This window comes from Pseudopipra pipra, chromosome 2 (assembly GCF_036250125.1).
Source record: "Pseudopipra pipra isolate bDixPip1 chromosome 2, bDixPip1.hap1, whole genome shotgun sequence".
Classification (NCBI taxonomy): domain Eukaryota; kingdom Metazoa; phylum Chordata; class Aves; order Passeriformes; family Pipridae; genus Pseudopipra; species Pseudopipra pipra.
In genome coordinates, this window is record NC_087550.1 from 63730302 (window position 1) to 63758061 (window position 27760).

The window sequence follows — 27760 nt, forward strand, 5'->3', positions numbered from 1 at the left end:
GTTACCAAATTGCAGATGTTATCTGATAGTATGTATCCTCCGAGAGGTACTGAAAAGCAGGGTAACAATCACACCTCGGCTGACACGGCTGTTGTATGTTGTGTTCAAATACAAAAGGAATAGACTGAAGTTTTGTGTCTCCAAGCAGTCCACATACTGTTATAACAGAACCCGCAATGATGTGTGAAACTTACCCATGCAAAGCTGTGGAGCTAAACCCTCACATGTAAAAAAGCACCACACTTGTTTAGTAAAAGTCTTATTTCACCTGTTGTACAGGACAATTTTTTTTTTAAGTCCAGTAAAAATACTGAAGCAACTCATTTTCAGATATATTCTGATAAATTATATTGATGAACTAGTATTGTAAAATCCATGCAGAAGTAGAATAGTGATACAAAAAGCAAAAGTAAGCAATGATAATAAAAAGGTGTTTTCTACAACAACTTGTGAATAAGTGTGCATAGTGGGGTTTTTTTCTCCACTGTTTGCACCCTGTGTATTCATTTTATATTGGTACTGAAAGGTTTGTTTGGGGTTTTTTTCCAAAGGACTGAGAATCAAATCCACAGGATATCATAGAATCGTAGAATGCCTGGGTTGGAAAGGACCTTAGAGATAATATAGTTCCAACCCCCTTGTTGTGGACAGGGTCACCTTTCATTAGACCAGGTTGCTCAGAGCTCCATCCAACTTGTCCTTAAACACTTCCAGGGATGGGGGTATCCACAACTTGTCTGGGCAACCTGTTCTGTGCCTCACCACCCTAACAGTAAAGAATTTCTTCCTAATAGCTAATCTAAACCTACTCTCTTTCAGTGTAAGTCCATTCCCCCTTGTCCTGTCACTACATGCTCTTGTAAAAAGTCCCTCTTCATCTTTCTTGTACTCCCTTCAATATGCAGTTACCTAACTCATCTGGACATCAAGAGGACCTTGTTAAAAGAAAACTTTCATGTATGTTGGCCTACAGGCCCACAGTTTGCATCTCAGAGGCCCTCTCACATTTGAGCTGCTGTACTGCAGGATGTGGAAAGGTATCACAGGTTCTTCCTTTGCTTGAGTGCTAATAATTGTACAGAAGAGTCACTATGGCTTAGATTCAAATCTGTGGGTGAAATCAGTCTTTGATATAGCTATTCATCTCAGAGAAATTGCAGCAGGGTTGCTTATAATTAGCATGACTGGTAAATGTAAAGTACCTTAATTTTTAGACTGCAGTCACATAGGCTCATGCACTTACACTTATTTTTATTCAAATAAGACATTTGGTAGAAATTCAGTATTACAAACGCATATACATGATTTCTGAGTTTCATACCATTTGTTCAGAAACCTTGCAATATGACACTGTTCTTTTTAGCAGTTTCCTTCTACTTTGTTTTCTTGTACTATGCAATATTAGATGGCACTTGTCAGCCTTTTTTATTTTCCCTCAATATTGTACTTTCTAAAAATGTCTTCTATTTCCTCCCATGGGTAACACCTGTGGGACTTTCATCTACTTCAGCAGTAAACAGGAACCCGAAGAAACTTACACCAAGAAGCAACAGTTTAAAATTGCAGTCCTGATATAAAAATCCTTTCTATATTATATATAGAACATACATGGCTCCCCATTGTGATGCAAGGTCCCTACCAACTAAAATATGGAGAAGATGAATACTCAGAGATAAGATTCAAGATAACTTATAGAAACTGATCTGGTTTAGAATGTTGTACAATATATACTAGTTATCACCGTTTTAACCTTTGTAGCCCTTTGCCTCTAAAGTCAAAGCATTTAGGGTCTTTTACACCAACTATGCACATTTCAGGATCTGAGACATTCAAAACAGCTCTTGGCACAACTCAGAGTAGCTTCTGCTTCTTTATTTTTTTTCTGCGCAGTCACCTTGTAGTTTTAAAGTCTGATGTCTTGGGATCTCATGAAGCTCATGAAGCAAGTGCTGTGTGAGAGATATCACCTTCTCTGACAGCACAACATTCCTATTTCCACTCCTGAAGAGATGAGGTCTTGATATGTCTGATGCTCTTCTTTTCTCTCTTCTTTGGGTCAGCAGGTAGAAGCCGTCTGTGTTCAACATTTGGAATGAAGGAACAAAACATTGCCTATGTGTCTGCAGCTTCTAAAATAGCTGTGGGAAGCTGCTCTCTTAGAGCTTTGGAATATTATGCTCATTGCTAAAGAAGGTGGAGTAGTGGGAGAACAAATATACTGTGGGCAATAAACTGTAATAAGTGCAACTTATTTCATGAGTACTATGATTGCATTTATGATATGTATAGAGTCAGTGTGTGCATACAGAATTGTCTTTGTATCTTTATATTATTACATTTCTGTAGTACAACTAGCAGTGAGCAGGCTATCTAATTCATTGAAATAATGTACATTTTTTCCTTTAAATGCTGGAAATAGACCTTTCTTTCTCAAGAAGGGGAGATGATTTAACTGAAATAGTTACAGGTGGTTTGAGTTCATAATAAGTAGCTTAAGGATATATTTTGTGCAATTTTCCTAAGAAATTTATATTACTGTGAATAAAAAAAGAATGTTTTCAGTTTGTCGTTTTAGTCTAGTGGCAAAATACTAAATATTTTAAGGTGTAGACTGTATTTTCAGCCACTTGACCTTTGTGCTGTAATGACTTAATTCCTCCACACCTGCCTACTTCTCCAGGGACTGAGCATATGTCTGTAACACCATCAGTTTGTAGCAATTTAAAAAGCTGGTGCTTGCAAGTTAAGGTGCTGTGGCCCATGCACATGTTCCTGGCTTAACCCCTAAGTGAGATCAAGTGCCTCCAGCTAAACTAATAGGTTTAGGTTGCCATTGTGGCGACTCCAGAGAAACTATGCTGCCAATGGTATGTCAGAAGTGCTAACTTAGTAAGTCACTGTAACTCAGTTGTATGTAATCACATGCCCCAAACCTGGTGTCCCTGCTCCACATCTGCATGATTGTATAACTTCAAAGTATTTCACAAATACCTTTTGCCTCCTCTATAATTTTGCATTTGTACTGACCAGGTACTGAACACTAGCACTGGGATTTGGCAGCACTTTTCCTAGATGTCAATGGATGCACTGGGTTCTCTAATCTATAGAATTAATCCTCCATGTCAGACTGCAGAGAATCAGTCAGTCTTAGCCTCCCATGAATTAAGCATAGGCCTCAGCCTTACGATTGTGTGGCTGAAGTTTGGTAAATCATTACACATGTGCTGAGCTGCTGTAACTATGCTCACACAGGCACACAGCAAACACAAGGGAATGTGACTTAGCTTATGTCTCTTCTTCTCCGAGCTGAACTAAAATGATCTCATATTTGCTCAGCTAGGAGCACATCATCATTTTCTGTGGGATCACTGGATAAACAGTGACACGGGAATCAATTCAGACTTAAATCAAAAGTATTAGCTTTTAAATCCTTGTGATTAAGAATAATTCTAGCAGCATTTTGCAAGAACAAGGAAGTATGTACTGGAGTCCTGTGGGTGGAGTTACTTTCTTTTTAAATTTCTTTTGCATTATCAACTGAGTATAATTTTCTAGTTTTATGCCTGTTCCAAGCTTCTGGATAAAATTTATGTGTAATGATGAACAGCTGCTTTGCTGTGTTTGAGTGATGGATGGAGTTATGCCTGCTGATAGGCAATCTCTTAATCACTTTGGTATCTTAATGAATGACAGATGCTCTCTGCTAAAGGTAAAATCCCTTAGATCAGTTCAGAACTGAAGACTGAAATCCAGGAGCTCAGTGCTGAGCCAGTGAAGTTTTTGGGGTGGAAAAGAGTTCTAGCATTTCACCATTGGCAGCAGTTATGTTTTAGAAAAGTAAGGCACCACTAGAGAGGCAGTGGAGAGCATGTAGTAGAGCAGCTCTTTGGGAAACAGAGCCAGTGATTTCTCCCAGATCCAATTTGAGGCTCACAAATAAAAGAAAAGTTTTCCATTGCTCATATCTCCCTACATACAACTGTGCATGGCCTAAGTCAGCCAGCAGTGTTAGTAATTCCTGTTCCATTGGTTTCAGAACAGGGGCAGCCTGACTGTGACTTCTCCTGAGGGGGAAGCAGAGCAGGGGAATGCTACACTGATGCTACCCTTGTGTCAGATTGTTTCACCCTTTATTCTACCTTATTTCTAAGATTAGTTTTCTGGAAATAAACATTTCTTAAAGCCAGGGCCTGTATTAAAATCCTTAGGGACCAAATGCAGCCCTAGTTACCTATACAACAGCCCGTGAGATAAATGTTCATGGTTGAAGACAGGTGGTTCCCACTGTGTTCAGCCTCAGTCCCAGGAAGGATGGTTGAGCAGACCCTATTCATCTGTGGCATATTGTTGAGCTCTTTTACAGATCTCACCCTTCCACAGGCATTGTATAACCCTTTTAGGTTTCTCTAAAACATAGGCTTCAGCTATGTTTTAACAGAAAAAATACACAAAACACACATCCACTTCCTGTCCCTGGGGCCACCCTTGTGCTCAACTAGAGGGGAGCCATTCCATTTTGACCATATTAACAGAAATGCATAAAAGCGAAAGCAGAAAGAGCACTTTTACACTGCATTCATCAACACATGAAAAAAACAGTCTACCAGAACCAGTTCTGGGCTTGTTCCATTGCGTCCACAGACACAAAGCAGTTGTGTCTGTGCGTGCTGGTGCTTTTAAAGCCGACGCTGCTGTTGACTCAAAAGCTGCTTGCGTTACATCTGTCCACTGAAGTATAGATTTCCACATGTACAGCACCAAGGTGAACAAATCAAATGTATGCTCCTGCCACAACCAGAGAAATGCTGTAGTGAACACATCCACCTGAAATTCTCACATCCCTGCCAATGTCTTACTTTTTTTATATATTTAAAATACCAATATAACATCATGAGGTTTTCTATGGACTTGATCATAATGGTGTGACAGTCATCTTTGTGGTAGTGTAGTACTGACAAATTACTGCCATAGAAAAAGTAGGAGGAAGAGTCTCCCCAGATTGGGAAATGCTGAGCCCTGGTTGAAGCACCAATCAGTAGAAGCAGACATTCAGTAGCTCAGTAGCATATTCTACCAAAGACTTGCAAAGCAGCCTTGGCTCAGTTTGGATGTATTGGATGTATATGGATATATTCATACTGCCTGTTTTAGCCACAAGTTAGATATAGATGCTTTCTAGGCCAAGTTTAGAAGAGACCTGAGGGCCATATTCAGGCTGCCTTTTATACATGTTTGTACTGCTATCATGGCTACTTCCTGGCTGATCTGACTGTGGCCTGAATTGCTCTCTAGCAAGCAGCTAACTTACTGTCAAAGTCCATGAACCATGAAAAGTGGCCTGAATACAGCCCTTTGTCTCCTTGTCTCACTCCCTCATCTGTATGTAATGCAGGGACAGAACAAATCTCAGCAAGGTTATGGAGATGCTCAGATTTCAATGAAGAGGACAATATGGCTACTTTTACAGGCAAAAATGTACTATGCTGTACTGTGCCCTATATACAACATAAGGAGACCTGGTTTTAGAGGAGTTCGCCATCTGCAGGAGCTTGCTCCAGATAGAACATCCAAGAGTTAAAAAAGGGATGTAAAAGTTAGCAAGAGTGCACCCTGGCATCTGTAGCAACAATTTTACATAGACTATACTGTATTCCAGCATAGCTATTTCCAGATGGCACTATATTTTACATTTTCCTCTTGCAGTTGACTGCTATCATACATACATATAGTACAACAAAGATGTACATAAGGGTGTATTATTGCCTATTCTTTGTTGTACACTCTTGCCCGAACATCTAGAGCTTTATTTATGTGACATTTAGTCTTCCTCAGAAGAGAATCTTTGCCTGGAAAAACAATATATGCAGCAGCTACAAAAGATAAGGAGAAACAGAACAGTATGGCTAATAATGAGAACACCGACAGCAAAAATGTACAGGGTTTTGTCACAGTAATCCTGAGGCTGATGAAAAGGCGGGATGAAATTTGGCAGGTACACAGAAAAAACCCAGAAGTTCCCAAGAATGAACCAGAGAAAGAGGAAAAGGCTGAGGGTTAGATGGATGTAGTACTTGTGAGCATTCTGCCTCCAGGGATATTCGTCATCATCATCATCATCAATCACAACAGACTTGGAAAGCAGCTGCCTCATCCTGGTTGAGTCATACAGCAGGAGAGTCACCTGGAAGCATTGGGGGAGAAAAGGGAATAGGTAAATTGGCTGTAGAAAGTCTGAATGCCTTCTGGCCACTGCCAGTCTTTGGGCCAAATAAAATTCGGTGGGGGAAAATCACGTAAGAGAAAGCTAAGGAGCAACAAATGAGGCAGATCCTGCTGAACAATAATGCATTTTTTCCTTACAGTTTATTCACCAGTGAGATTTAGGTGAGACATTGGAAAAAACTTGCCCATGGTAAGGATGGAAAAGCATATGAGAACAGATTGTGTAGGGAGATGGCATCAGCTCCCACGCTGGAGACTTTTGAGAACAGATTAGAGTAACTGCTAAATGACTTAAGTAGTGTAGTTCCTGCCTTGTAGTGGGTGGATTTGTCTCTCCCAACTCTGTTTTCCATGTCTATATAGGTAATTTACGAAGCATCTAGACTGTGACCTAAACCTCAAATAAATTGCTTCAGATACTGTTGTCAAGTTTTCTTCAATTAAGTGTCATTTTCTCAGATTGCTCTATTTCTGCTTTCAGTCAGAACTAACAGAGAAATAGGTGGAATACCACAATGCCATGTGGTTAGGAAGGTCTGGTATACAGAGAAATGCAGTAGGACTCATCAGTGATGCTTTAATTTCTAGTTTAGTCTTGGCAATACGAAGAACATAGGTAGATTGCAGTGTAGAGAAGCTTTCATATTTCTGTCCCTTCAATGACCTTCTTAATTTCCGTAGATTTATAGGAGACGTATATACAGAGCCCAACAAGGATTTGGGCCAAATGTTGTGAAACTTGTGTTATTTCCTATACCTGACATGCTTGGCCCAGTCCTCAAGGTACTAGCTCTTGTAATTGCAACTCCCCTTTTTAGGTACTCAGGTTCCTGTGCAAGTCTCCTTGCAGTGAGCTGTGTCTTTGGGAAAGGGACTCCAAGAAACTAGCTGAGCAGGAAGCTGCCTTGGCCAACCAAGAACGAAATTTAGAGGTAAAGATAAAAGATGTGGTTATGGGAGAAATGTACAGTCCAAACAGGGGTTCTCAGCCATGCTCTCTTTTACAGAATTATGATCTGTGCTCATTTTTCTGATTGAAATGAAAGAGAAAAGCATCCCTCATTTTACACTCTCCCTTCTCCAGAACACTGGCCAAGAGAAACCTGTTTGGGTATATGTTCTGTCTGGTTCAAATTTTAGTCCATGTGCCCCATTTTCAAGAGGCAAGGCTTAGCAAGAGAATCCAGGACATCCTGGGAAGAGTTTTCTCTTACTCTTCCCTGTAAAACTGTTTGATTATTTATAAATGATTAAATATTTGTCACAAACCCGACTGTTTTTCTAGCCTGGATGTTGCTACCATGTGAGAAACACAGATTAAAGTCCCCGCACCAAGACAGGCAAAAAAAAAGGTGTTTCCACTGGTTGTTTCACTTCCAGCTGAGCCCTCAAACTGACAGACTTGTTCAAACCAGCAGAGCATCTTCCTCTCAGGTGAACATTTAGCTCATGACACACAGGAGGGATAAACCTACTTGGCCAGTAGGTCTGCAGTTTCTGCATGGGGGGACCTGTAGGTCAACCTGAAGCCCCATGCAGCTCATTAGCTTTGAGATGAGCTCAGCACATAGATAGCTGCCTGTACTCAAGTTTCACCAAGCTCAGCAATGGGAATGGGATTAAATGGCAGATGAGTATTCACTTTGAGGAAGTCAGAGAAACATGCCATGTAGATTTACGGATCTCAACTGCACATAACCAGTTCACGGAAAGCACATTTAATTCTTATGGATATTGCCTTGCTAAGCTGTGATTGAAGCAATTTCTGTCAGTTGCTCACATTGTTACTAACTGCTGAATATACACTTATGGAGCAGCATGACCTGAATTCAACAGGCCTCTCTGGATGCCGTAGAACGGTTCAGTTGCCTCGGTGAGCAGTTGTAGGTTGCCATTGCCTTTTGAAAGATTGGAGGTGGTAAAGAAATAGATGAGGAGCCTATAAAACTGCACAGATCTGGGCCAGAATGACTTACCATTAAATGATGTCCAACACAGGACAGCATTCATTCAGACTTCATCCTACACCCATTCTCTGACCTTTTAACCTTCAGAGGTCAAGCAAATGTATTGCTCAGTGAACTCAGTGCAGTCCAATGGACATAACAGAGGGCAGGGTTGAGACGGGAATTCGGCTACAGACCAAGCACTATGAGAAGACACTTGAGTTAGGCCAATCATGTTCTGACCAAATTTATTGCCAGAATGCAAAATAAGAAGTCCTGTTGTCAACTGAAGCAAAATTCAAGCCATTATTTGAAGTCATAATTGTGAGAAATTAATAAGACGGTTTTATTACAAGTAGGGATTTCCATGGTTACCTCATGTTGAGATACCTGGAGGTCATTTTGTTTGGAGAGATTGAAGAACCATTTTGTGGTCAGGAGCCTGGTGGGTTGTGTGTTGTTCTGGTCACTGTTACTGACTGCTTTGTTTGCTGTTCTTATTGTTCTGGTTGTACTGATCACTGTTACTTACTGCTGCTTGCTGCTTCCCTTACTGTTCATATTGTTCTGGCCACTGCTTTGCTTGCTGTTCTTGTTGTTTTGATCACTCTTAGGCGAATCGGAAAGCAGGTAAGGCAGTAAGACCAATAGCTTGCTGCTAAGGGACCATGCGGCTGGGGGCAGGGAAACAACTTGATAGGTGGATGAGGACAACCAATGCACCAGAAAGCAAAGACTGCCTTTTAAGGAAGAAAAGAGTGAGGCCTGGAGTGGGAGGTGTGAGGGAGTGGTTATGTAAATCAAGAGACCTTAAAAAGGCTTGTCCCCTCTCAGTCAAGTGTGCTGGAATGAGGCCACAAGTTCGGTGCACCCAGCGCACTGTTAATAAAGTTCTTTGTTTGTCCATTTACTTATTTACTGACCAAAGGTCCTTGTGGGGATGATTCATATCCCAGTGAGGTACTGTGGTTTGGTTACCACTGTGAAAGAGTGCACGGAATGCAGAGACCTGCAGAGGAATATTCTTTCCCCATTCTTTCAATCCTGACATAGAAAAGAGGCTAGAAATGTTATCAAAGGGGAACGTAGATAGCTCTTGTCTGCATTGTTTGCTGGCTGCAAGATGCAGTGCTGTCAAGTCAAAGACTAGTACGTTCCCTTACAAGGGACAGGCTGTGTGTACTGAAACATTAGGTCACAACTCATGAGGTCTACCCTGTCTGCTCTGCTGGTGACAGGCTCCTGGGAATGTTGGCTGGGTGCCAGGTTGCTGCTGCCCTGGTCAGCTCTGCAGAACAGCCAATGCTACCAGTACAGATGGTCCTCCAGCAGCGCCGCTTGCTGCTCTTAGCCCTTCATGCCCCAGCATTGCGGTTTCAAAGCTTCGCTTTCAGCTCTGCCCCTCTTCCTTCCTTTTGTATGAACATCAATGGGATAGCAAAAACCAGTTGTCCAGTCTGTGTGTGAAAATGAAGCCGAAAGGTTTGGCATGCTTGGAGGACTGCTTGTGGAAAAAGGACTCCATTTACCACAGGCATCCATGGTTAAGTAGTCATTTCCCTCAGTAGGGATGATAGCACAGATACTGTGATGTAGGAGAAAGTCACACCACAATGTGTGGGACAATGCTGAACTCATTAGCATCTCACTTGATTGAGGGGTGCTTTGGGTGCTGGAAAAAGCACAATTCAATCTCTTCAGTACTGCATGCATGTGGCTGTCTGGAGCCATCATTATGTCTTAACTAACAAGTCAAAGTCTAGTCACACAAAATATTTTTCGCACAAAGAAGGCACATTACCTTTAAGCTGCCAATCACGCCACCCACCAACAGATATAATGGAATTAGTGGCTGAACTGGGCAATCTTCCAAAAACTTCATTCCTGAACAGCAAAAATGAATGTTTGTTATCTCAAATGATCAAATAGTGCAACAAGCTGTACAGTACAAACTATAGATGCTATTAGTGAAGCATAGAGCTTACACCCAAGACTTGTATCCAGCATCTGTTGAAATGGGATCTGAATTAAAGGGGGTTTGCATCTCCCACTACAGGAGTGAGGGCCATGAACAAGCAAAAGGCAGTAGAAGGAGGAAAGAGAGCAAAGGTAACAACAGCATTACTGTTGTTCTGGCATTAGTGATTGGAGCCACGTATCGAGGTCATTTAGCCTCTGCTCTTTGTTAAATGAACCATTGACTGAGCTGGACAGGAAATTTTCATCAGCAGTAGAAAATTCACTGAAAATGAAAACTATGAATATAAGGAATTCTGATAAGCTTCTCCCAGGATTTTCTTGCTCATTAGCTCACGGGGGTATGGCATGTTCCTGAGTGAGATGCCTCGGAGCTTGGGAGCCAGTGCCTGTGGGAGCACCTGGAACCATTTTAGCTTCCCAGGCAGCTGATAGGCAACAGCAGAAGCTCAAGTTTTCAGGCTGTTTGGGTTGCTGGAGGATAAAAGCATTGGTTGTTATGGAGGTGGGGATCCTGGCAACCCTCAGATCTGCTGCTAGAAAGAGAAAGCTGGATAAGTTTTAGAGGAGGGAGTGTATGGCTGCGTAAGGATGTTGCTGGCAGTAGAGACTGAAGCTTGTGATACAGGTCTGTGGCAGTGAAACTCATCTATCCAAATATAGATGTCTGCAATGCGGGCATCCATGTGTGAACTAGTTTCCTAGACTCTGTAGTCAATAGGGAGAAATAGATACTTGTAAAATTCAATTCATTTATCCTGAGATAGGCATTTGAAATGGGTCAGGTGAGCTGGGCCCTGAAAGAGTCTGTGTTGCTCCATGGCTATACAAGGAATCTAGACAGCCAGATGTAGGTACCTAAAGTTAGCTGGGATGAGTCCCCCTGCCCAAGTCTCTTACCTGGTGGCATCCTTAGAAATTTTAAACTGTTCATTACACTGTAATTTTACTGTTATTGTTCCCATGTTTCGGGGCTTTGACTGCTCAGGTGCAGAGAGCAGGAAGGATTTTCTGTTTTCTTCTTGCTGTATAAGTAATTTTCAAGGAGATATTTTGACTTTTCTCTGAATAATTGGGGTTATCTCAATGCAGGATACTGAAAGCAATGTGCTGGTCTTAGTGCAAAACATCTCTCATGCAGGAGGTCTTGTCTGCATTTTCAAAACCACACTGAATAGGAGAAATCAGGAAAGAAGTACCAGGGTGTTTTGGTTTTGTTTGTTCGTTCGTTTGTGGGAGGTTTTTGCCCCTTTCTACAGCTGTAATCCTGTTTGTGGGAGGTTTTTGCCCCTTTCTACAGCTGTAATGCTCTTCAGCTTGTCAATTTGCCTACCAAATCCACTGGTATTGCTGGTCCAGAACATTGCTGATGTCCTGAATCTCTCCTGTGTTCTTTGCATAGCATAATACAAGGGTTCTGGATTGTGGTTGCTTGCTGTAAATCTATATTAGTCATAGGACACAGTGTTTTGTGATCTGCTGTGTGTGAGGGCTGTGGAGTCCAGTGAACTCTTCTGTACTAAGTATTTGTTAGCAGCCTTCTCATAATTGAAAATGGCTGGACTTAGATGGATTTGGACTCTTTCCCTTTTTGTCCCTACTGCAAGGCTGTAATTTTTTGTCCATTTTGCCACTATGTACTGCTAAGACCTGCTCAGACTCCCAGCTTTACAGAGGTGGGCAGCAGGGAAATTGTCACAAATATATCATTTTCAGAAAGCTGCTGTCAGGGTTTTCAGAGTCCTTGGACCTGTAACAGCCTGCCACAAAAGCAGCTGGCCAGGGATAACTGGGAATATATTTCAGTTTAAGAACCTAGGCAATTTCTGTTTCTAGTGTGTTACTGAGATTTTGATTGGAGGCAAAAAAAAAAAAATTAAGAAAAAAAGCCTTTTTTTTTTTTTTTTGTCCTCATAGTTCTATGATTTTCTTTCCCAGACAAATCTATTATGGAGTCCTTTCATATATGTAACATGATGGCAGTCTTGGGAAGGATTTGAATGACAGGCAGTGGTACACTGTAGGTTTTGGGAGAATACTGCAGACAGATATGACAGCAAAAGAGTAGGTCAAAGCGAGTAATACAGTAGTAACTTTAAAAATACACCCCAAAGTGTGAAGAGGAAATATGGACCTACAGTTGACAAATGGGCACTGGTATTTGTTGCAGTGAAATCAGTGAATGTGCCATTCAGTTCTCACCCACCATGTGTTTGATTTATCTGGAAACACTGAAACTAGTAGGAAAGCAGCTTCTTTCCCAGGAGCATCACAGAACAACACTTCAGCGGGATCCAGGACACAAAGTTCAGCAAGTGGAAAGAGCACTTGTGAGCAAACAGGATATGAGCTCTTTAAGGACACTATTTTGGGCAGTGTTGCGGTGTGGCCCTCAATGGATCACTACTAACCAAGTGTACCTGTGACTCACGATTATCCATGAGATGAGGGGTCAGGATGAATGTAAGTCAATGCAGTACTGGCCCCATTTTACCTGCTTTGCTCTTCTCAGCTGAAAATGGCTGAAGTGCACCCCACGGTAAAGGAGGGCTTCTGTATAGCAAGGCTAATCTGGTGTTTGGTGCCTGCTCCCCACCTTTTCTTCCAATAGGAGGCAGAGGACACAACATGCCAGGCCATTTTCAGTTGTTTCTGGTGGGTGACTGCAGCTGTCATCATTTAGCACAGGCCTCAGTCAAGCCCTGACTGTGAGCTTTACACTGGGATGCTGGTGCTGCATGGGTTTTATCTAAGGAATTGCTTTTGGGTACTGTTTTATCAGAAAGCATATCAGCAAATCAGAAGAAACAGAAATGGTGAGTGGCTGAAGGACTGAAATGGAAGGAGAGATTGTGTTAACAACTGCTAAAGCACAAGACTGGTTCCCACATGAAGGTACAGAGTATGAGAATAGGCTTCAGACAACTACTGGGAGCATTTGCGAGTTGAGGAATTATTTGGTGTAGATATGAGTGTGAGGAGTATTAGTAGGTTAAAATTGTATAGGGGGAAATTTAGACTGCTTATTGAGAAAATGATGTCATCAGCTTTCAAATGTGATTTAGCTTCCATTGGGGAATACTGTGTATAAGGGTATTCCAGACAACATACAAGAATGTATTATTGGGAGCAATACTTTACTGTCCCAGAAACTAAAAAAACCAACCAAACAAAAAAAAATCCCAAACTCTCTGTATTTTTGGAGTGTTTAGTGAAAAAAAAGGAATCATCTCTGACAGTAAGAGAGTTAGAAAGCTGCTAAACAATACGTGGCTTAAATGATGTCACAAGTCTGGAAAATTTGCTGAGTTCCTTTATATGTACTTGAATTTTACTGTGATTTACAGTATTATCAAATTTTAAGAGTGTATAATGTTAGTGTGTAATTATTACCAGAGCTGCCAGTCATTACTCTCTGAGTTTTAGCAAATATTATATCTCAGTTTTCCTCTGCAGAAAGCAGGAGCCAAAATGAGTGGATGCACATCAGCAAGTTATTCTCTGAGATCATGGTAACAGAATATTATCAGAAAATCAGATTAATTTTGCCTAAATAATAAATATCTGCATTTTCCTTGATATTTCATTTTCCTAAAAATACTTTGCAGATATGTAGCTGCAGGAAACCAATATCCTCTGACAACACTATTACAGTGACATTATCTCTTAATTTCAGTAAGTTGTGAAAAAGAAAAAGGCTCTCTATCTGATTCAGGAGATACCCAGAGCTCCAGGCTAATATCTTACCATACACTTTCTACATCTCACTGATCTTAAAGATATTATGAAATATTTCTGAGAAATTATAAGTGGTCAGATTCCAGCCCTGAATTCATTTCCAGAAGTCTGGATGTCAATATGCATGGAAGTTGTGCCACATTTTGAATTATACCTTCCCACCCCTATTTCACAGCTCAGACATATTCAGCCTGGGGAAAAGCTAAAGCTAAAATCCTCTTAAGGGATAAATAGCAATCTTAAGTCATGGATAAGTATAAGAGCCAAAGTGTTGAGATGTAACAGTTCTGTCCATTTCCCTACTTCCTAATTGCTCCTTAATCCCTCATTAGAACTCCCTAATTCCTAATTAGGACATCCTAATCAGAATCCCATCATAGTTATCACTGATACCTGGAAGGCCCCAGATAAAGGGAACAACACTAACCTTAAGCTGAACATTTTTTGTGGGTTTGGCCAACTATAGATACCAACAGCTTAGGTCTCCTGACTGCCTTAGAAGTCACCTTGTCTCTATGCAGACATCTAAAAGGGTGTGGGACTCTCACTGTCAGGAGCACCCATTTCTTTTAGTGGCCTGCAAGAACAGCACATGGCACTCAGCTTGGTTACAGATGCATACAGTCCAAATCTAGGTGGGATGCATCTTGCCCACAGCATCTGCATGTAGAGTTTACTTGCACCATCTTTCATGAATAATGAGGCAGAAGGTGAACAACTTCTCAAGGACACCCATCTGGAAGGATTGTAAGTGCTCTTGAGGACGGAACTCAGAATTCGAAGTGATCTGGATACACTGGAAAAAGACAATCAAAATCTACACAATGAACAAAGCTGAACACTGCTTACAGGACAGAAAACTTCAATGCAAATAAAAAATGAGAAATGTCTGATAGAGAACAGCACTGCCAAAAACCGTCTGGGCTTACAACGCACCATAAACTAAATTGGCACCAATGAGTTGGTGCAGGGAGAGCATCTTTCATTTTGAGGTGTGTTTACAGAAATCCTGCATGCTAAACAGAGGAGCTAATTATTCTGCACTGCTCATTTCTCAGGTCTCAGCTGGAGTCCTGTGTTCCATCTTTCTTTTTTTTTTTTTTTAATGGAAAAAAATAGTTACATTGGCCAGAGGCCAAAGGAAGGAGGCAAAAATAAATAAATAAATAAATAAAAAAAAACACAAAAAAAGCCAAATAAAAAACCTGTAGAAACAGTGACCCGTGAGGTCAGGATGAAAGAAATAGGGTTTTGAGATCTCTGAGGGAAAAAAAGAGAAGATGGAGAAAGGTTATAATAGCAGCCTTCAAACAGTTCAAAGGGTCTCTTGAGTAGGACAGTAACCAATCTGTCTTTGTGACTGCAGTGGGTAGGGCAGGCTGTAATCTGTTTAATTTGCCATAGGGAAGATTTAGGTTGGATAGGGGGGAAAATATTTTGTCTGTGAGAGCAATAAAATGTTGAAATAGGCTCCTTGGGAAGCTGTGGAATTTCCTTGAGCAAGGGCAAGTCAAACATCTGTCAGGGATGCCGTGAGCATGTGAGCCTGTCTGAAAGTGGACTGGTGTCTCTACTGATATTTCTCCAGTGGGGCTTGCAATCCATTGTAGAGGATGTGAAAGGCCCAAAAAGAGTAATGAAGTGTAAGAAAATACTCTATCAACAAAACATAAATATCTATGTTAATGGTAAGGAAAAGGTGATGCTTAAGAAAGGAAGGGCCTTATGCAGTTTAAAAATATATAAAATTCTGCAGCTTAAAGGATTTTCCTTTCTTAAATATTTGATCTTGAAATGCTACTCACAAATCCAGCCTTTGAGGGGTTATACAGAGACAGATCAGCCAAAAACCAGGTCTGACTTTCAAAAAGGTTCAGAAATAGGAGCCTAGAGCACCTCTTTTTCCCTTTCAGCATTACGCTTCTAAGATTTTTACAAGGCAGTTAATACAGAGGGATCCTGATTAATGAAATCTTCTCATGTGTCAGATTCTGAACTTTCTCCCACAGACAGAACCCTGCTTTGAGGTAAGACACACTGGAGGGCTATTTAAGATAAACAGGCTCAGAATTCAAGTACTGCTTCCTCCCCGACATGCAGTGTAGGCTGGGATTCTGTCTGAAGCTAAAGTACCAACACACAGGTTTAACAGTTGGAAACTCTAGGTTTTCCAACTCCTTTCTTCCACCAGATGTGTTAACCTGCCATACAGTGCCAGGAAGTTTCTGTTTTCAAATTGTGTAGTTCCTACTTTCAAATTTAGTAGTCAACTTACCTACAAAAGTCATGGACAGAGGTAAGGCAAGGAAAGCAAGGAGCCCAAATATAAAGAATGCTGTGAATGAGAAAAGAAAGACAGTGTTATTTGAGCTGGTTCAAGTTTAGAGGCCAGCATTTCCATCCAGTTCTTTATAAATACTCTTTATCCATACAGTTGTGTAGCAAGAAATGCAGTGCACTTGATGGGGTGAGAATATTGTCTCTGTGGTGCAGCATTTGAGATGATGGGACCAGGACATGGTTTGTCACTCTCAGAGTGCAGTGAGAGATACAAACTGCTTTTGCAGCTATTACTTGTAGCTGTCTTATTGCAAGGGCAAGGACTTGGGCACTGATGCCTTCGCTTGCATCTGCTTCAGATGCACTGACAGGTGATTGTGCAGTAGTAAGTAACTTTGCATCAGCTAATCCATGGCAATTGATGAGCTATATCTGTTTGCTAAGTAAATATCAGCTTTAATACCATTCCACTCAGTTTTCACTAATAGCTAAATAAACTGTCTTTATTGCAGATGTGAATAGTTTCTGGCTGGTCTAACTCCCTGACCCAGCTTGGCTCATGAACACAAAGGCAGGAGCCCCGCTGCAAGGAGTGGGACTTCTCATTGGGATAGATCAGCTTAAGCTGTGTGGAAAGATGCTCCTAGGGGTGCACATAGACTATTCCTGCAGATGAATGATCAGAGGTGCTTAGTTACTCCCCGGAGAGCTGCTGGTGTATCTGAGCCCTGATATTTTCCCAGCACAGCCTGATGCTGCAGAGGAACAATGCTCACCTTTGCAGAAAGTGAGAGACAATAGCATCAGGAACGGTATGAGCACTTGCACACAGCCTATCTTACAAGAGTTGTCACCTCTGTGCCTAATCATGAACACTTGGCAATATTAAAGTGAAATGCTGCCCTGCAAAATGAGAGTAAAACATAATGAGGACATTCTGTGGCAAGTGTCCCTGCAGAGCGCTTTTACAAATGGCTCAGTCTGCAAGTGGATGCCTAAGGACGCAGAAGGGCAGCTGGGCATGGATTTGCAGAGGGGTTGAGAAGAGCATGTACAAGAAAAGGAGTAGGATGTCTCCTCAGAGGCTTGTGGAAAAAAGTCTTGAAGCAAGCATTCAGGGTTGGTTTGGGACTAGCCCTTCCCCGGGCAAACTGTTATGTGCTTCCCCATGCCAGAGAATGCAGCCTCTGCAAGGCGAATGGCATCTTCCTCACTGTGCAGGAGCGGGGACACTGCCAGCACCCTGCAGACAGTGCCACTCTTGGAAACTGCAGCACTGGCAAAACATCACCCTCAGGCTGCCTTAGAGAAAAAGGGAAGCATCATAGCCTCCATTTTACAGAAGGAGAAACTGAGACAGAGGACATAAGAGCAGTATCAAAATTCAGGGCAGATCCACCAGGCTTTCTGACTCGCAGACACTTTTCATGGGAACAAACCATCCCCCACACACTGCTCATGTTTTCTCTGCAGAGAATGAGGATCTTACACTTCAGTGCTTGAGAGATATCTTTCTCAGAAGCTTGTTATCTCTATGAATTGGTAGAGACTGAAGGTACTTTGAGCTGAAGAAAGCACTGCTGTTCCTTTGTGCAACCCCCTCCTCCTTTCCCTGTCAGCCAGTCTGCCTCTCTCTCTCACACACACACACAATTTTTGCCCAGACTTTCCTATCTCTTGAATACTGCACAGTACAGAAATTCTTCCTCTGCTTGAATAGTGTCCCACACTTGACTAAGCTCTTTCAACTACTGACAGCCTCTCATTAGAACAACTCAGCCTAGAGCCTCCCTTTTCACCACATGTCACATTTTGTGTTAGCTCCTTTTGCTGTTGCATTATCTAGACTATTCTTTCATATTCAGAAGCGATGATACTGTAGCTGAGTTGGGCTTCCAACAACACCTGCAAATTGTGCCCACAGCCTGGGCAGCTCATCTGTCTGGCACCCAAAGGAGTGCACTTCAGCTCTGCAGGCATTGCATCGACTGTCTGGCGTTGTCAGAAGTCCCGTCACTGCAGCGCAGCTCTCGGAGCGACGTCACTCCTCTGCCCGCAGTTTCTTAGCTGCCTCCTGTTTCTGCCCTTGCTGCACGGGCAGGAGCCTGGGAGCAGGAGGCATCATGTAATTTCTCAATTGTGCAGCACGTGGTCTGACTGACCCCCGGGGAGGGACGCTGCTGTAAGCTGTGTAAAAGGCTCAGGGGGGCCATGTATATGTGAGGCTGCGCATCTGGCACACAGGTGTCGGTGTTTGTTTGTGTCTAGCATCTACCCGATAGCTTGGTTTTGGAGGGGAGAAATGGGGGTAGGGACCACTCGGAGCTCAAGAGAAAAAGATAATGGTTCATTAATTCCCGTCCCAAAGGAGTCGCTGGGAATGTATTTACTCATTATCTCCTCATTCAGCTACAGTCTTTTAGGTCTCGAATTGGAGGGGCAGATGCATAGCCTGGGAAGGCTTCCAGATCCATGTTTAACAAAGTGAGACTCTTCAACTATTGCCTACACAACTGGCAGGGCTCCGCAGCCGCTCTCAGTGCCGCTAGCAGCACTAAAGACTGTTTTCCTCTAAACGTGTGGGGTTTTCACAGAAATGTCGCTCAGTTGGGACACACACTCTCTGCCTGGATTTGTCTGGGCTGTGCTGCCCCGTTCTGGTTCGAAGACAAATTGCTCAAGAAAATGGTACTTGCTGCAGGGTAGCATAGCTCAGCAGAGAGGATGCTGCTGTCTAGGCAGTCCCACATGTGGGGCTTATGATATTTTTATGTCGGTGACATCGCCTCACGGGCTGGTCAGAGAAGCCCCTGGACCCATTTCTGGAAAAAGTAGCAAGAAAGTGCCGGTAGTCTCTTAAAACACAACAGGGTGTGAGGGAAGTGTTTCCGGGCATGTCTCAGAAGGGTATCTGCTCTGTGAAGCTGCTGTCATGGCAGGAGGACCCACTGCTCTGTACTACCAGGCAGCTGGGGCTCTGGTGAAGTCCTGCTGTGGAAGCCATTAGTGAGGAAGTCCTAACACACTGGGAAATGGGTGAGGGGAAGAGCTCATGTCTGGGATCACAACAGAGGAAAAGAAGAACAAGTGACTATGTATCTTGCACATTCCTTGATACCTGTGGTCACAAAAATCAGATTAGTGGGTGCAGATTTTGGTTCCTGCCCAGCAGGATTGTCAGCTTATATAAATCTGCTGTGTAGCTGAGCTGCTCCTGCCAGGGTCTTCCCACAGAAGTAAAGGCACTTGAAAGTACTGTTAAAATTATGGCTGTACTTCATGGTTTCTCTTCTGTCTGATGCCTGAGCCTTTGCATCTTCCATAGCCATGCCCCTGCACTGCAGCTCTCCTCCCCGCCCTCTGCTACTCCCTTGTTTTCTGTCCCCAGTTACTATGTGCCTGGCCTCAGGGCACACAGCCTGTTGTCTTCTGTCATGTGGTTTGGATCTGGAGGCACTATTGCATGTGACACCAATTCACCTGTGGGCTCCTCAGGCTTTATTTTGCTGCCATGAGTTTTCCAAGAACGTGGAAGTTTCAGATCAGCTCAAGCTGTCCCTATTTACTTTGAAGAAAGAGAAAAGTTTCTTTTCTTTTTGGGTAAGTATAGTCTTCACATGATTTTCAGAAGTAAATTATGAGTGTAAATCTCTATCTACCTACTCTTCTTAGGTAGTATGCTAATACAGCTGTAGTGCAAGCTGCTCAGTAGAGTGTGTGGCAAGCTCTCTGATAATAAATACAGCAATAAATGAAGTTACACTACCATCACTTCCAAATGACATTTGTTCTGTAGCCTGTCAGGTTCCTGATAAAAAAGGATTTCTTTTTTTAATGATATGTTACCAGCTTCCAAACAAATTCTGTGGTTACCCTGGGATTTATCTGCATGAGCAAAACTCTGGCTGTAAACTCACAGTACACACTTCAGACATGCTGTGGAAACAATGCTCTGAAGGGGGCTGACTCTCAGTAGTCTGGATGTTAGCAAATTCAGGTCAGTTGCCAGGGCCCCTGGCCTGATGATGCCCTGAGGTAGATGCAGATGGTAGTGCACTAGCTTAGCAAGCAGTGTCACAGGGTGCTGTACTGCAGCATGGATGGTGGATGGAATGCATGGCTGGATGCAAGGATGGATGGATGGCTGGAATGCAGATGGGTGGCAAGTATTTTCATCCATGTTTTACTCCTTCACAGTATCTACAGGCATCGCCTGCAGTATTGATAGGGACTTGGAGGAAGGAAAGAATGCAGCATGTTGGGGTGGCAAAGAAAGTCTCGATGGATCTTTCTGGGGAACCAGCTCCAACAAGGTCATATGTTTTACAAAACAGAAATATGTCTGCCTCTGGTTTTGGTAGCTGTGGATACTGGCTGTCTTTCTGTGCTTTTGAGTGACAGGAAAATGTCACTATCTCAGATGGGATATGCAGAAAAGACTTGAGCAAAATAATGTGAAGGAAAATAATTAAATCTTTTCAGCTTGGCCAACCAACAGCCAAAAGGGAGAAAATAGCATCAGAGTCTGAGCACTCAAAACCAGACCTGTAAGTGATCCAAAGTATAGAGACATGAGATGAACTTGAGCAGAAACAAAGATTGCTTTGTTTATGAGTCTAGATGCCGTAGCAAGGAGATATATTGATGGAATAGTCTCTTGGGACGAATGGTGGGAATCCCATCCCTGGGGTGATTTAATCACTTGACCAAACTAGATACTCGGCAGCTGGAGGATTCAGTGTAAGGAGCAGCCATTCATTCCCATGAAGGTCTCTAGCCCCAGTGCAAAGCCACCATATGAGGCAGGGGAAGTGTGAAAAACCTGACTTGCAGACCAAAACCAAGCTCAGGGCCCTCTGCTGTTTGCTGTGTCCCATCACTGTTTGCGTAGACAAGGTTGTCTTACTATGAAACGATAAACTTTGTTACCAGATAATCTGTGCCACCATAACATCACCTAAAATTTATGTTCTAGATTCCAGCACTGACAACAGCAATGCTGCTCCCATCAGAAATGGTGTTGAATAACAAGATGCCCAAAATATGGGAACCTTCAAGAGGGGGAGGATATAGATGTAAATGCAGAGGTAAATGTAGATGTAGGTGTAGATATACATCTAGATGTAGGTGTGGTGCTTTGGGGGTTGGGCAATATTGCAGAGTGTCTTGTCTGAATTTTATATTATTCCTCTAGCTACTAAACTACAGTTATGCCATGGTCTAGGTTCTAGATTTGTCCCCTTCTGATTATTTTGTTCCCTTCTGATTAATTTCCAGATGTAGAAGATAAAATAAGATTTTGGCTTTACATATAGAGCCACCAGTTTGCTTTACAGTAGACCTAGGGTAGTGGATTAGCCTTCTTCTTTTTGGCCAGTTAATTAAAGACCACCCTAATGTTCTAAACTGAAATTGCTACACCAAGAATGAAAAGATGCTCTATAGGTGGGTTTACTCTTCGGAGTTATTTAAATATCAGGTACAAATGCGGGGTTGTGGTGAAACACTCTTTGAAAAATATATGCACGATGATGAGAAAAAATGAAATTAAATGTCACTGCACTTTTGTGCAGGTTTTGTATTTTAATGAACAGAAAATCAATTGTGGATACACTAGCTGATCCATAGCTATAGATGAGCTGATTTCGAACTTAAATGTGATGAAAACCTGAAGATAATTTTCTGGAATGGTATTTATGAGTTGCCATACTCATGGGTAGCTTTTTGGGTACCTAAGAGGGTTCCTCTGGCGTAGAAGAGCATAGGTGAGATCAGCACTAATCCCTCTTTCAAAAAAATCATCAGAAGGATTAATTATTTTCTCTATCATCATTAAAGTCCCAGTGGTAATTTAATACTCACAGGGAACAGTGGCATTTTGCTTGTAATCTCTAGGAACAAAAATCAGAGAAAATACCACTTTTCTCTTTTTTAACTATGATATTCACCAATGGGTCCAGATCCCCCCTGCTTGTCCTTTCTGCTGGATGCAAGGGATCCCACACCAGCTGGGTCCCAGTTCTGCTCCCAGGGGCTTGTCAGGGTGTAATGAGAGCACCACGTGCTCCACACCCCTTGTTCATCACTCCCCAGTCCCCCTTTCCCGTGGGGCAATGATCAGCATGAACAAGTGGGCCAGAAAATGTCCTCCCCTACCCGTGCCAGGTTTCTGCAGGGGAGCCTGGTTTGAGCTGTCTCTCCACCTGGCCTGATTTTCTCTGAAGGGTTGTAAGGCAGCAAGGAGTTAAGGGCCTTAATCATTAATAAAACTTCATTCTGAACTTTGAGAGCCTTTCAAGCAAAGCAAAAAGCAGGAATGTAGAAAACTCCAAGGTAATACCTAGACTGGCAAATGCAGCACTTAGTGTGGGCAAAGTATCAATTATCATGAGTGGTCAAGGGGTTTGTTTCTCATATTTGAGTGGAATTAGAAATTGCTACTGCCTTGAAGTGAAAGCAAAAGGCACTTGCAACTCAGAGTGAAAAAGAGATGCAGTCAGCAGGAGTAAGCTACTTTAAAACCCTTGAATTTTAACCTCCTGCCAACAACACTTCTTCCCTGGTCCTACAAAAACCCACCCCAGGAGTGCATTTCTCCTGTGACTCTGTAGCTTACCCAGCACCAGCCCAAGTTAACTTTCTGCTGTGTTTCTTCTCAGAGAGCAAGAACCAGCCTGTTCACCCCGGCCTGGGAGCTGTTGTGTCATTACAGCCCTCTGCATCCTCCACCCTGAGTAGGAAGAACCAGTTGCTTTAAAACCTGAGTGAGCCCAGCCTGTCATGTGAAAGACCCCTATACGGATAACTGATGCTTACAACCCACAACGTGCTTACAGCCCACAGTATGTGGCTGCTTATGGGGGTTACCCATCCCTACAATGGCCATTGTGCCAGGGACCAGACAAGCAGAGGGAAGACAACCCTTTCCCAAATCTCACTGGGTGAAAGGGGGGCTGGCTATTCCTGACCATACTCTGTCCCCAGCCTTGTGTCCCTGTGTCAGCACAGACGCTGGCAGCAGTTTTGCTTTGAGGAATTGCTCCTGGGAGAGTTTGTCCCCACGCTGGCTGTGCTGCTCTTTACCAGATGATTTTCCCTGCAGATACTTCTGCTGGACTATGTGTAAGGTAACACTTGAAACAGAAGGCGAACACATTATATTGCTTAAGTTTTCTGCTGCAGCCCATATTAAAGTACATGGTGGTGTTTATGTTTGTTTGAAATTTTATGCTGGTCTGCTATACTTCAAATACTGTAGCAGGCAGCTGCTGTTGGGATAGAGTTACTATTGCTCACTCCACCAGCACTCAAAATTGTCTAGGAAAGGAAATATCTCAGAAAGGAGATTGGAAGATTCAGGTGAAACTTGGTACCATATTAGCTCCTTTATATACATGGCTTAGCAACAGGGCTGATTAAATACAGAAGGTGCTTACTACCAGAACTGCCTTACCATTGCTGGCAATTTTGGATATGCACCGGTGGCAGGCTTTCTCCAGGCCAGCAGTCATCGTGATGAACCTTTCGTGGTGTCTGTGGAGACAGAGAAATTAATATGGTTATGAGAAGTGTCTTTACCTTACTAAGTATCTTGACTCAGAGTACTCACACACTTTGGCAGGCTTTCACTACTCTCAAAAACTCAAAGCATTCACAAATGCAGACAGCAGCCATCAGTGTAGCATATCCAGAGGTAGGTATGCCTTCCAGCAGCTCTGGGCTTGCCTGCTCGTGATGGCAGAGCTCTGGGGTCACAGGGAGGCTGGAGGAGAAGTAACTATTGATGACATCTTCCTGAAAAGTGTGAATGGTTCTGTCTCAACTTTGATTGGAGTTGGGGCAGAAGAAAGTCTATTTAACTGCTATGAGAAAACCCAGTGAAATGGGTACGGTTCACTACATAAACCTCAACAAAAATTAATTAGTGAGCAAAAAATGAATTGAAGAAACAAGGAGGAGAGAGGATGAAAATAGTTTTAAGATCAAGGAAGATTCTGAAGAGGAATACAGAATAAAAACTTCAAACCACATGGAGCCGAGAACAAGATGCCTTTGATAGAAAAGTAGCTGAACTAGAAAGTAGCTCCTTGAAGAGAGGAATTTTTACAAGGTGAGGTGAGTGATGAGCAAGCAGCTAGGCATCTGAGGCTGGTCGTCAGAGAGCACCAGACAGTTAAATAGCATCCAATGTCAATGGGACTGAGGAAGGCTCACACGCACATATGCACACACGCGCACGCACACACACACACACTCTCCAAGCCTCAGCCTCTGGCCAGGATCACCACAAGTCTGCCACCAACAGCAGCTGTGTGATAGAAGAAGGTGTGTGTGGAGGAGGCTGGGAGGGGGAAGCTGCATTTCTGCACATACCTCAAAAAAGCCTCTTCAGATTTTCTAATGGTTAAGGACCAATATTTGAAGCTTAGCACCGTTCTATTCTGAGCAGACATGAAACCCACCCTGGGGATTTCTCATGTAATGCTGGGCACAGTCTGGCCCAGAGTCTACTAGAGACCACAGGGCCCCAGGCATGTGTTGAAGATAAAGACAGGCTTGTCTTACCAGCTAATATGTGGCCATACCCCTCTCCAAAGTCTGTCCAAGCCCTCCTAGTCATGACTCAGCAAAACTGGCTGTCTCCTGGGAGCCTGCTTTCTCCTGCAAGCCCAGATAGCAGCACAGGACTCTCTGCTGCCATGGGGAATGGGATGGGGTTTGCTCCTTGCACAATGGCATTGCAGTTTGTATTTCCTGGCAGTAACAGAGGAAGGTCTGTCTTTACCTGTTGGCAACCAAGCAAGTAGTAGAGGCTGAGGCTTTCACAGACGTCCCACTGGGTCAATAACACTTACACATTGCAACCAGCCACCAAAATAGATATATCCATGTTTCTAGTGTGCATTATCTCATCAGGTGTCTCATGAATTTTAGCTCTCCTTCTCCAGCCCTCATCTTCGTACTATGCCACAAGCCTCATTTGATAGGTGTTACTGCTGTAATAAGCCTTGCAAATCCCAGAGGACATCTCAATCAGTACTGAATGGTGGACTGGAATGGAAATTACATATGAGTGCCTGACCTGTTGGGGCAACATAATTCTCATACTGGCCACCAAACCTTCTTCAGTAGAGCAAATACTGTGCCTTTGGACTGCAACTATTGATGAGTATTTCAAGGAAGGAAATAAGCACTGTTGCATGCTCAGGGAAAGCAGGAAGGAGGAAGGGAAACTGGTAGTTTCCACAATAAAATGACACATTAATTTTAAACTTCAAAATCTTTGGGGCAGATTTTGTTCCTAGAAAGTGCATAAAATGGGCATTTATTTTGAGTATGCCAATGGCTGCCGACAAAGATGTTCTAAATTATGCAGAGATCAGGAATATTAGTCTTTTTATAAATGTTCATGATTAGAATTACTTTTATTGCAGTAATTCTTACAGAAATCATGTTAACCAAACCAACAGTGTATTAAAAATCAGTTAAATATGAAATTATCTTGACCAGAACTGTGTGTGGCTGGGAATGCTGTATTTCCATAGGCAAAGGCTAAAACGCATGTTTTGTCTTTATTTACTGCTATTTTACACCAGAATGAAAAAGACAAACTGAAGGAGGATTTGGTATCTGGAAGCATATCACCATCTAGCGATGGAGCCCAGAAGTGACTGTGAATCAGAGCTCTGTGTGTGCAGTTTTAACAGGTGAGATAAAGAAAGCAAGTTCATAATGGCTGCACACAAAATGTGTTCACACAAGGACACAACACACATAACTACCAGGTGATGATTTCAGTCCTTGCTCAGACATTGGCTTTGTCTCCTACAGGACTGACAAACCCCTCAGAGAAGTCATTATATGGTGCTGGATGAATAGGTGTTGCCCTCTACACCAGAGCTTTGGTGATTCTGCAGAAGCTGCTCTGGGTGTTATAGACAACTATTTTTCTGCATGCCAGTGCATGGGGGTGCTAAAGTGCAATTCAACATCCAGGCAGCTGCAGAATAGTTTTGTTTCCCAGCTGAAACAGGGAAACCATCACAGAAACTCACAGGAGACTGCAGGTGGTACAGTATGAAGACTGGTGGCATGCAAAGGCAGGGGGGTATCTTGCCCCACTGTGAGTACTCCCAGTTTACTAGTGACTTGAGAAGGTCACAAAACAGAAACCTCAGCTACAACTAGGAAGAATTCAAAGACCAAAGCCAACTTCTGGATCTCCTCCCATCAGTCCTTCCCTGGACTTCCCTAGATTCATTTCCCTAAGCTAAAGGGACCTGCTCTTGTTTTAGAAAGACCAGCAAGTGATGGGGACAAGCTTCTGAGCCCCTTGCAGGATGCTAGAACCTCTCCTTACAGCTGCTTTCCTGGGTAACAGATTGCAACTGAGCCACAGCAGAGCCACAGCAGAGCCACAGCATCCCAGTGCCGCCTCCAGGCTTTCCAGTACCTCCTCACTGAGTGCCTTCCCCACTGGTAGTCAGTGGCCAGGTTTGTCCACATGGCACACAGGCTGTGTCCAACACTGGTGCCTCTTGTAACTCACTTCCTTGTCCCTGAGAAGCAGTTGTGATAAATCTCTGTAGCACAGACCCTCCATCCTGTTTCCTTTGTTCGTTCAATTAGTTTTAGCTTTAACTATTTTTCTGATCATTATTGTCATCCTAAGTGTTTAGGTAATACAAGTCAAAAGAAGATGAGCACTTACTGACTGGTGCATCCCCGACCCACAGCAAACTCAAAAGGCAACTTCATGCTGGTCCCACCATATGTCAGCCCAAACAAGAACCACCTCCACACTTGTCCTATGGTATTCAGACTTCTAAATCTGAGCTCTGCCCTCTCCCATCTGCAGCTACCTCACTCTGTGCTGATGGACACATCAATCAGAATTTCTGGGACTTCCTAAGACCCCGTTTCCTACTTGATGGCTCCTGACTGCCACAGGATCCCTGCTGGGACACAGGAGGTGCACACGGGCCAGCAAACCCCTCCAGAACAAGGTATCTTCTCTAAGTACTGCTAGAGGTAATGGTTTCTTTTTGTTTGTCTAAAATATTCAGTGCAAAGTCCTTCTCCAGAGCCAGTTTCCTAATGAACCACAAAGCCCCACACTGGCTTTTATGCCAGCACAATATCCACTTCCCAGCAAACCCCTCTTACCTGAGAGTGCCGTGGGTGCCAAATCTGTTCACCTGTGCATGAGGAGACCAGGCAGAGGAACAGCAAAATCCTTCAGTGAAAGCCTGCTGGGGGAGTCCTCTCCAGTGGGACCCCAGAGCTGTGCTCAGCTCCTTGGGACCCTGCCTGTGGAGGCACGGGGGGACTTAATGGCTTTTATTCCTCCTGGCTGTCGCTCTCACAGCTCTCCACAGCAGCACCGTGGGAGCTGTGGGATGCAGAAGTGATTGCTGGCAGAGCCCATCCTCATTAGTTTTCCCACTCCCACAGCTGGCTGGAGCCACAGCCCACCCTGTGCCTTTTCAGGGTGACAGCAGGGGGAAGCAAAGGGCCCCACACAATTGTGACTGTACTGGGGGAAGAAAAAAAAAATAAACGAAATGTCTTTCACTAAGTCTTCTATTTTAGAGGAA

General features: G+C 43.1%; 1 protein-coding gene and 1 long non-coding RNA gene across 5 annotated transcripts in view; one reads left to right on the forward strand and one right to left on the reverse strand.

Annotated features, from left to right (window-relative positions):
- LOC135409797 (uncharacterized) overlaps nucleotides 1–27760 on the forward strand; it is a 39263-nt gene that overhangs the window by 1109 nt on the left and 10394 nt on the right. For 2 of the 3 annotated variants that reach the window (XR_010428361.1, XR_010428363.1), the window contains exons 2-3: nucleotides 25760–25870; nucleotides 27022–27169. This is a non-coding gene — a long non-coding RNA (uncharacterized LOC135409797). Of the gene's footprint in view, nucleotides 1–25759; nucleotides 25871–25994; nucleotides 27195–27760 lie in introns of all 3 variants that reach the window. The other variant, XR_010428362.1, reaches the window with a different exon arrangement.
- TMEM272 (transmembrane protein 272) lies at nucleotides 1232–27620 on the reverse strand. 2 transcript variants are annotated; one of them, XM_064645802.1, is made up of 5 exons: nucleotides 27330–27620; nucleotides 23617–23696; nucleotides 16159–16218; nucleotides 9970–10052; nucleotides 1232–6181 (listed from the first exon to the last, which is right to left on the reverse strand). In XM_064645802.1, the coding sequence occupies exons 2-5, from the start codon at nucleotides 23672–23674 to the stop codon at nucleotides 5819–5821; spliced, it is 564 nt and encodes a 187-aa protein (XP_064501872.1). In that variant the 5' UTR covers nucleotides 23675–23696; nucleotides 27330–27620; the 3' UTR covers nucleotides 1232–5818. The 2 variants fall into 2 exon arrangements, with proteins under 2 accessions (XP_064501872.1, XP_064501873.1); XM_064645803.1 differs by lacking the exons at nucleotides 9970–10052; nucleotides 27330–27620 and having other exon boundaries at nucleotides 23617–23635.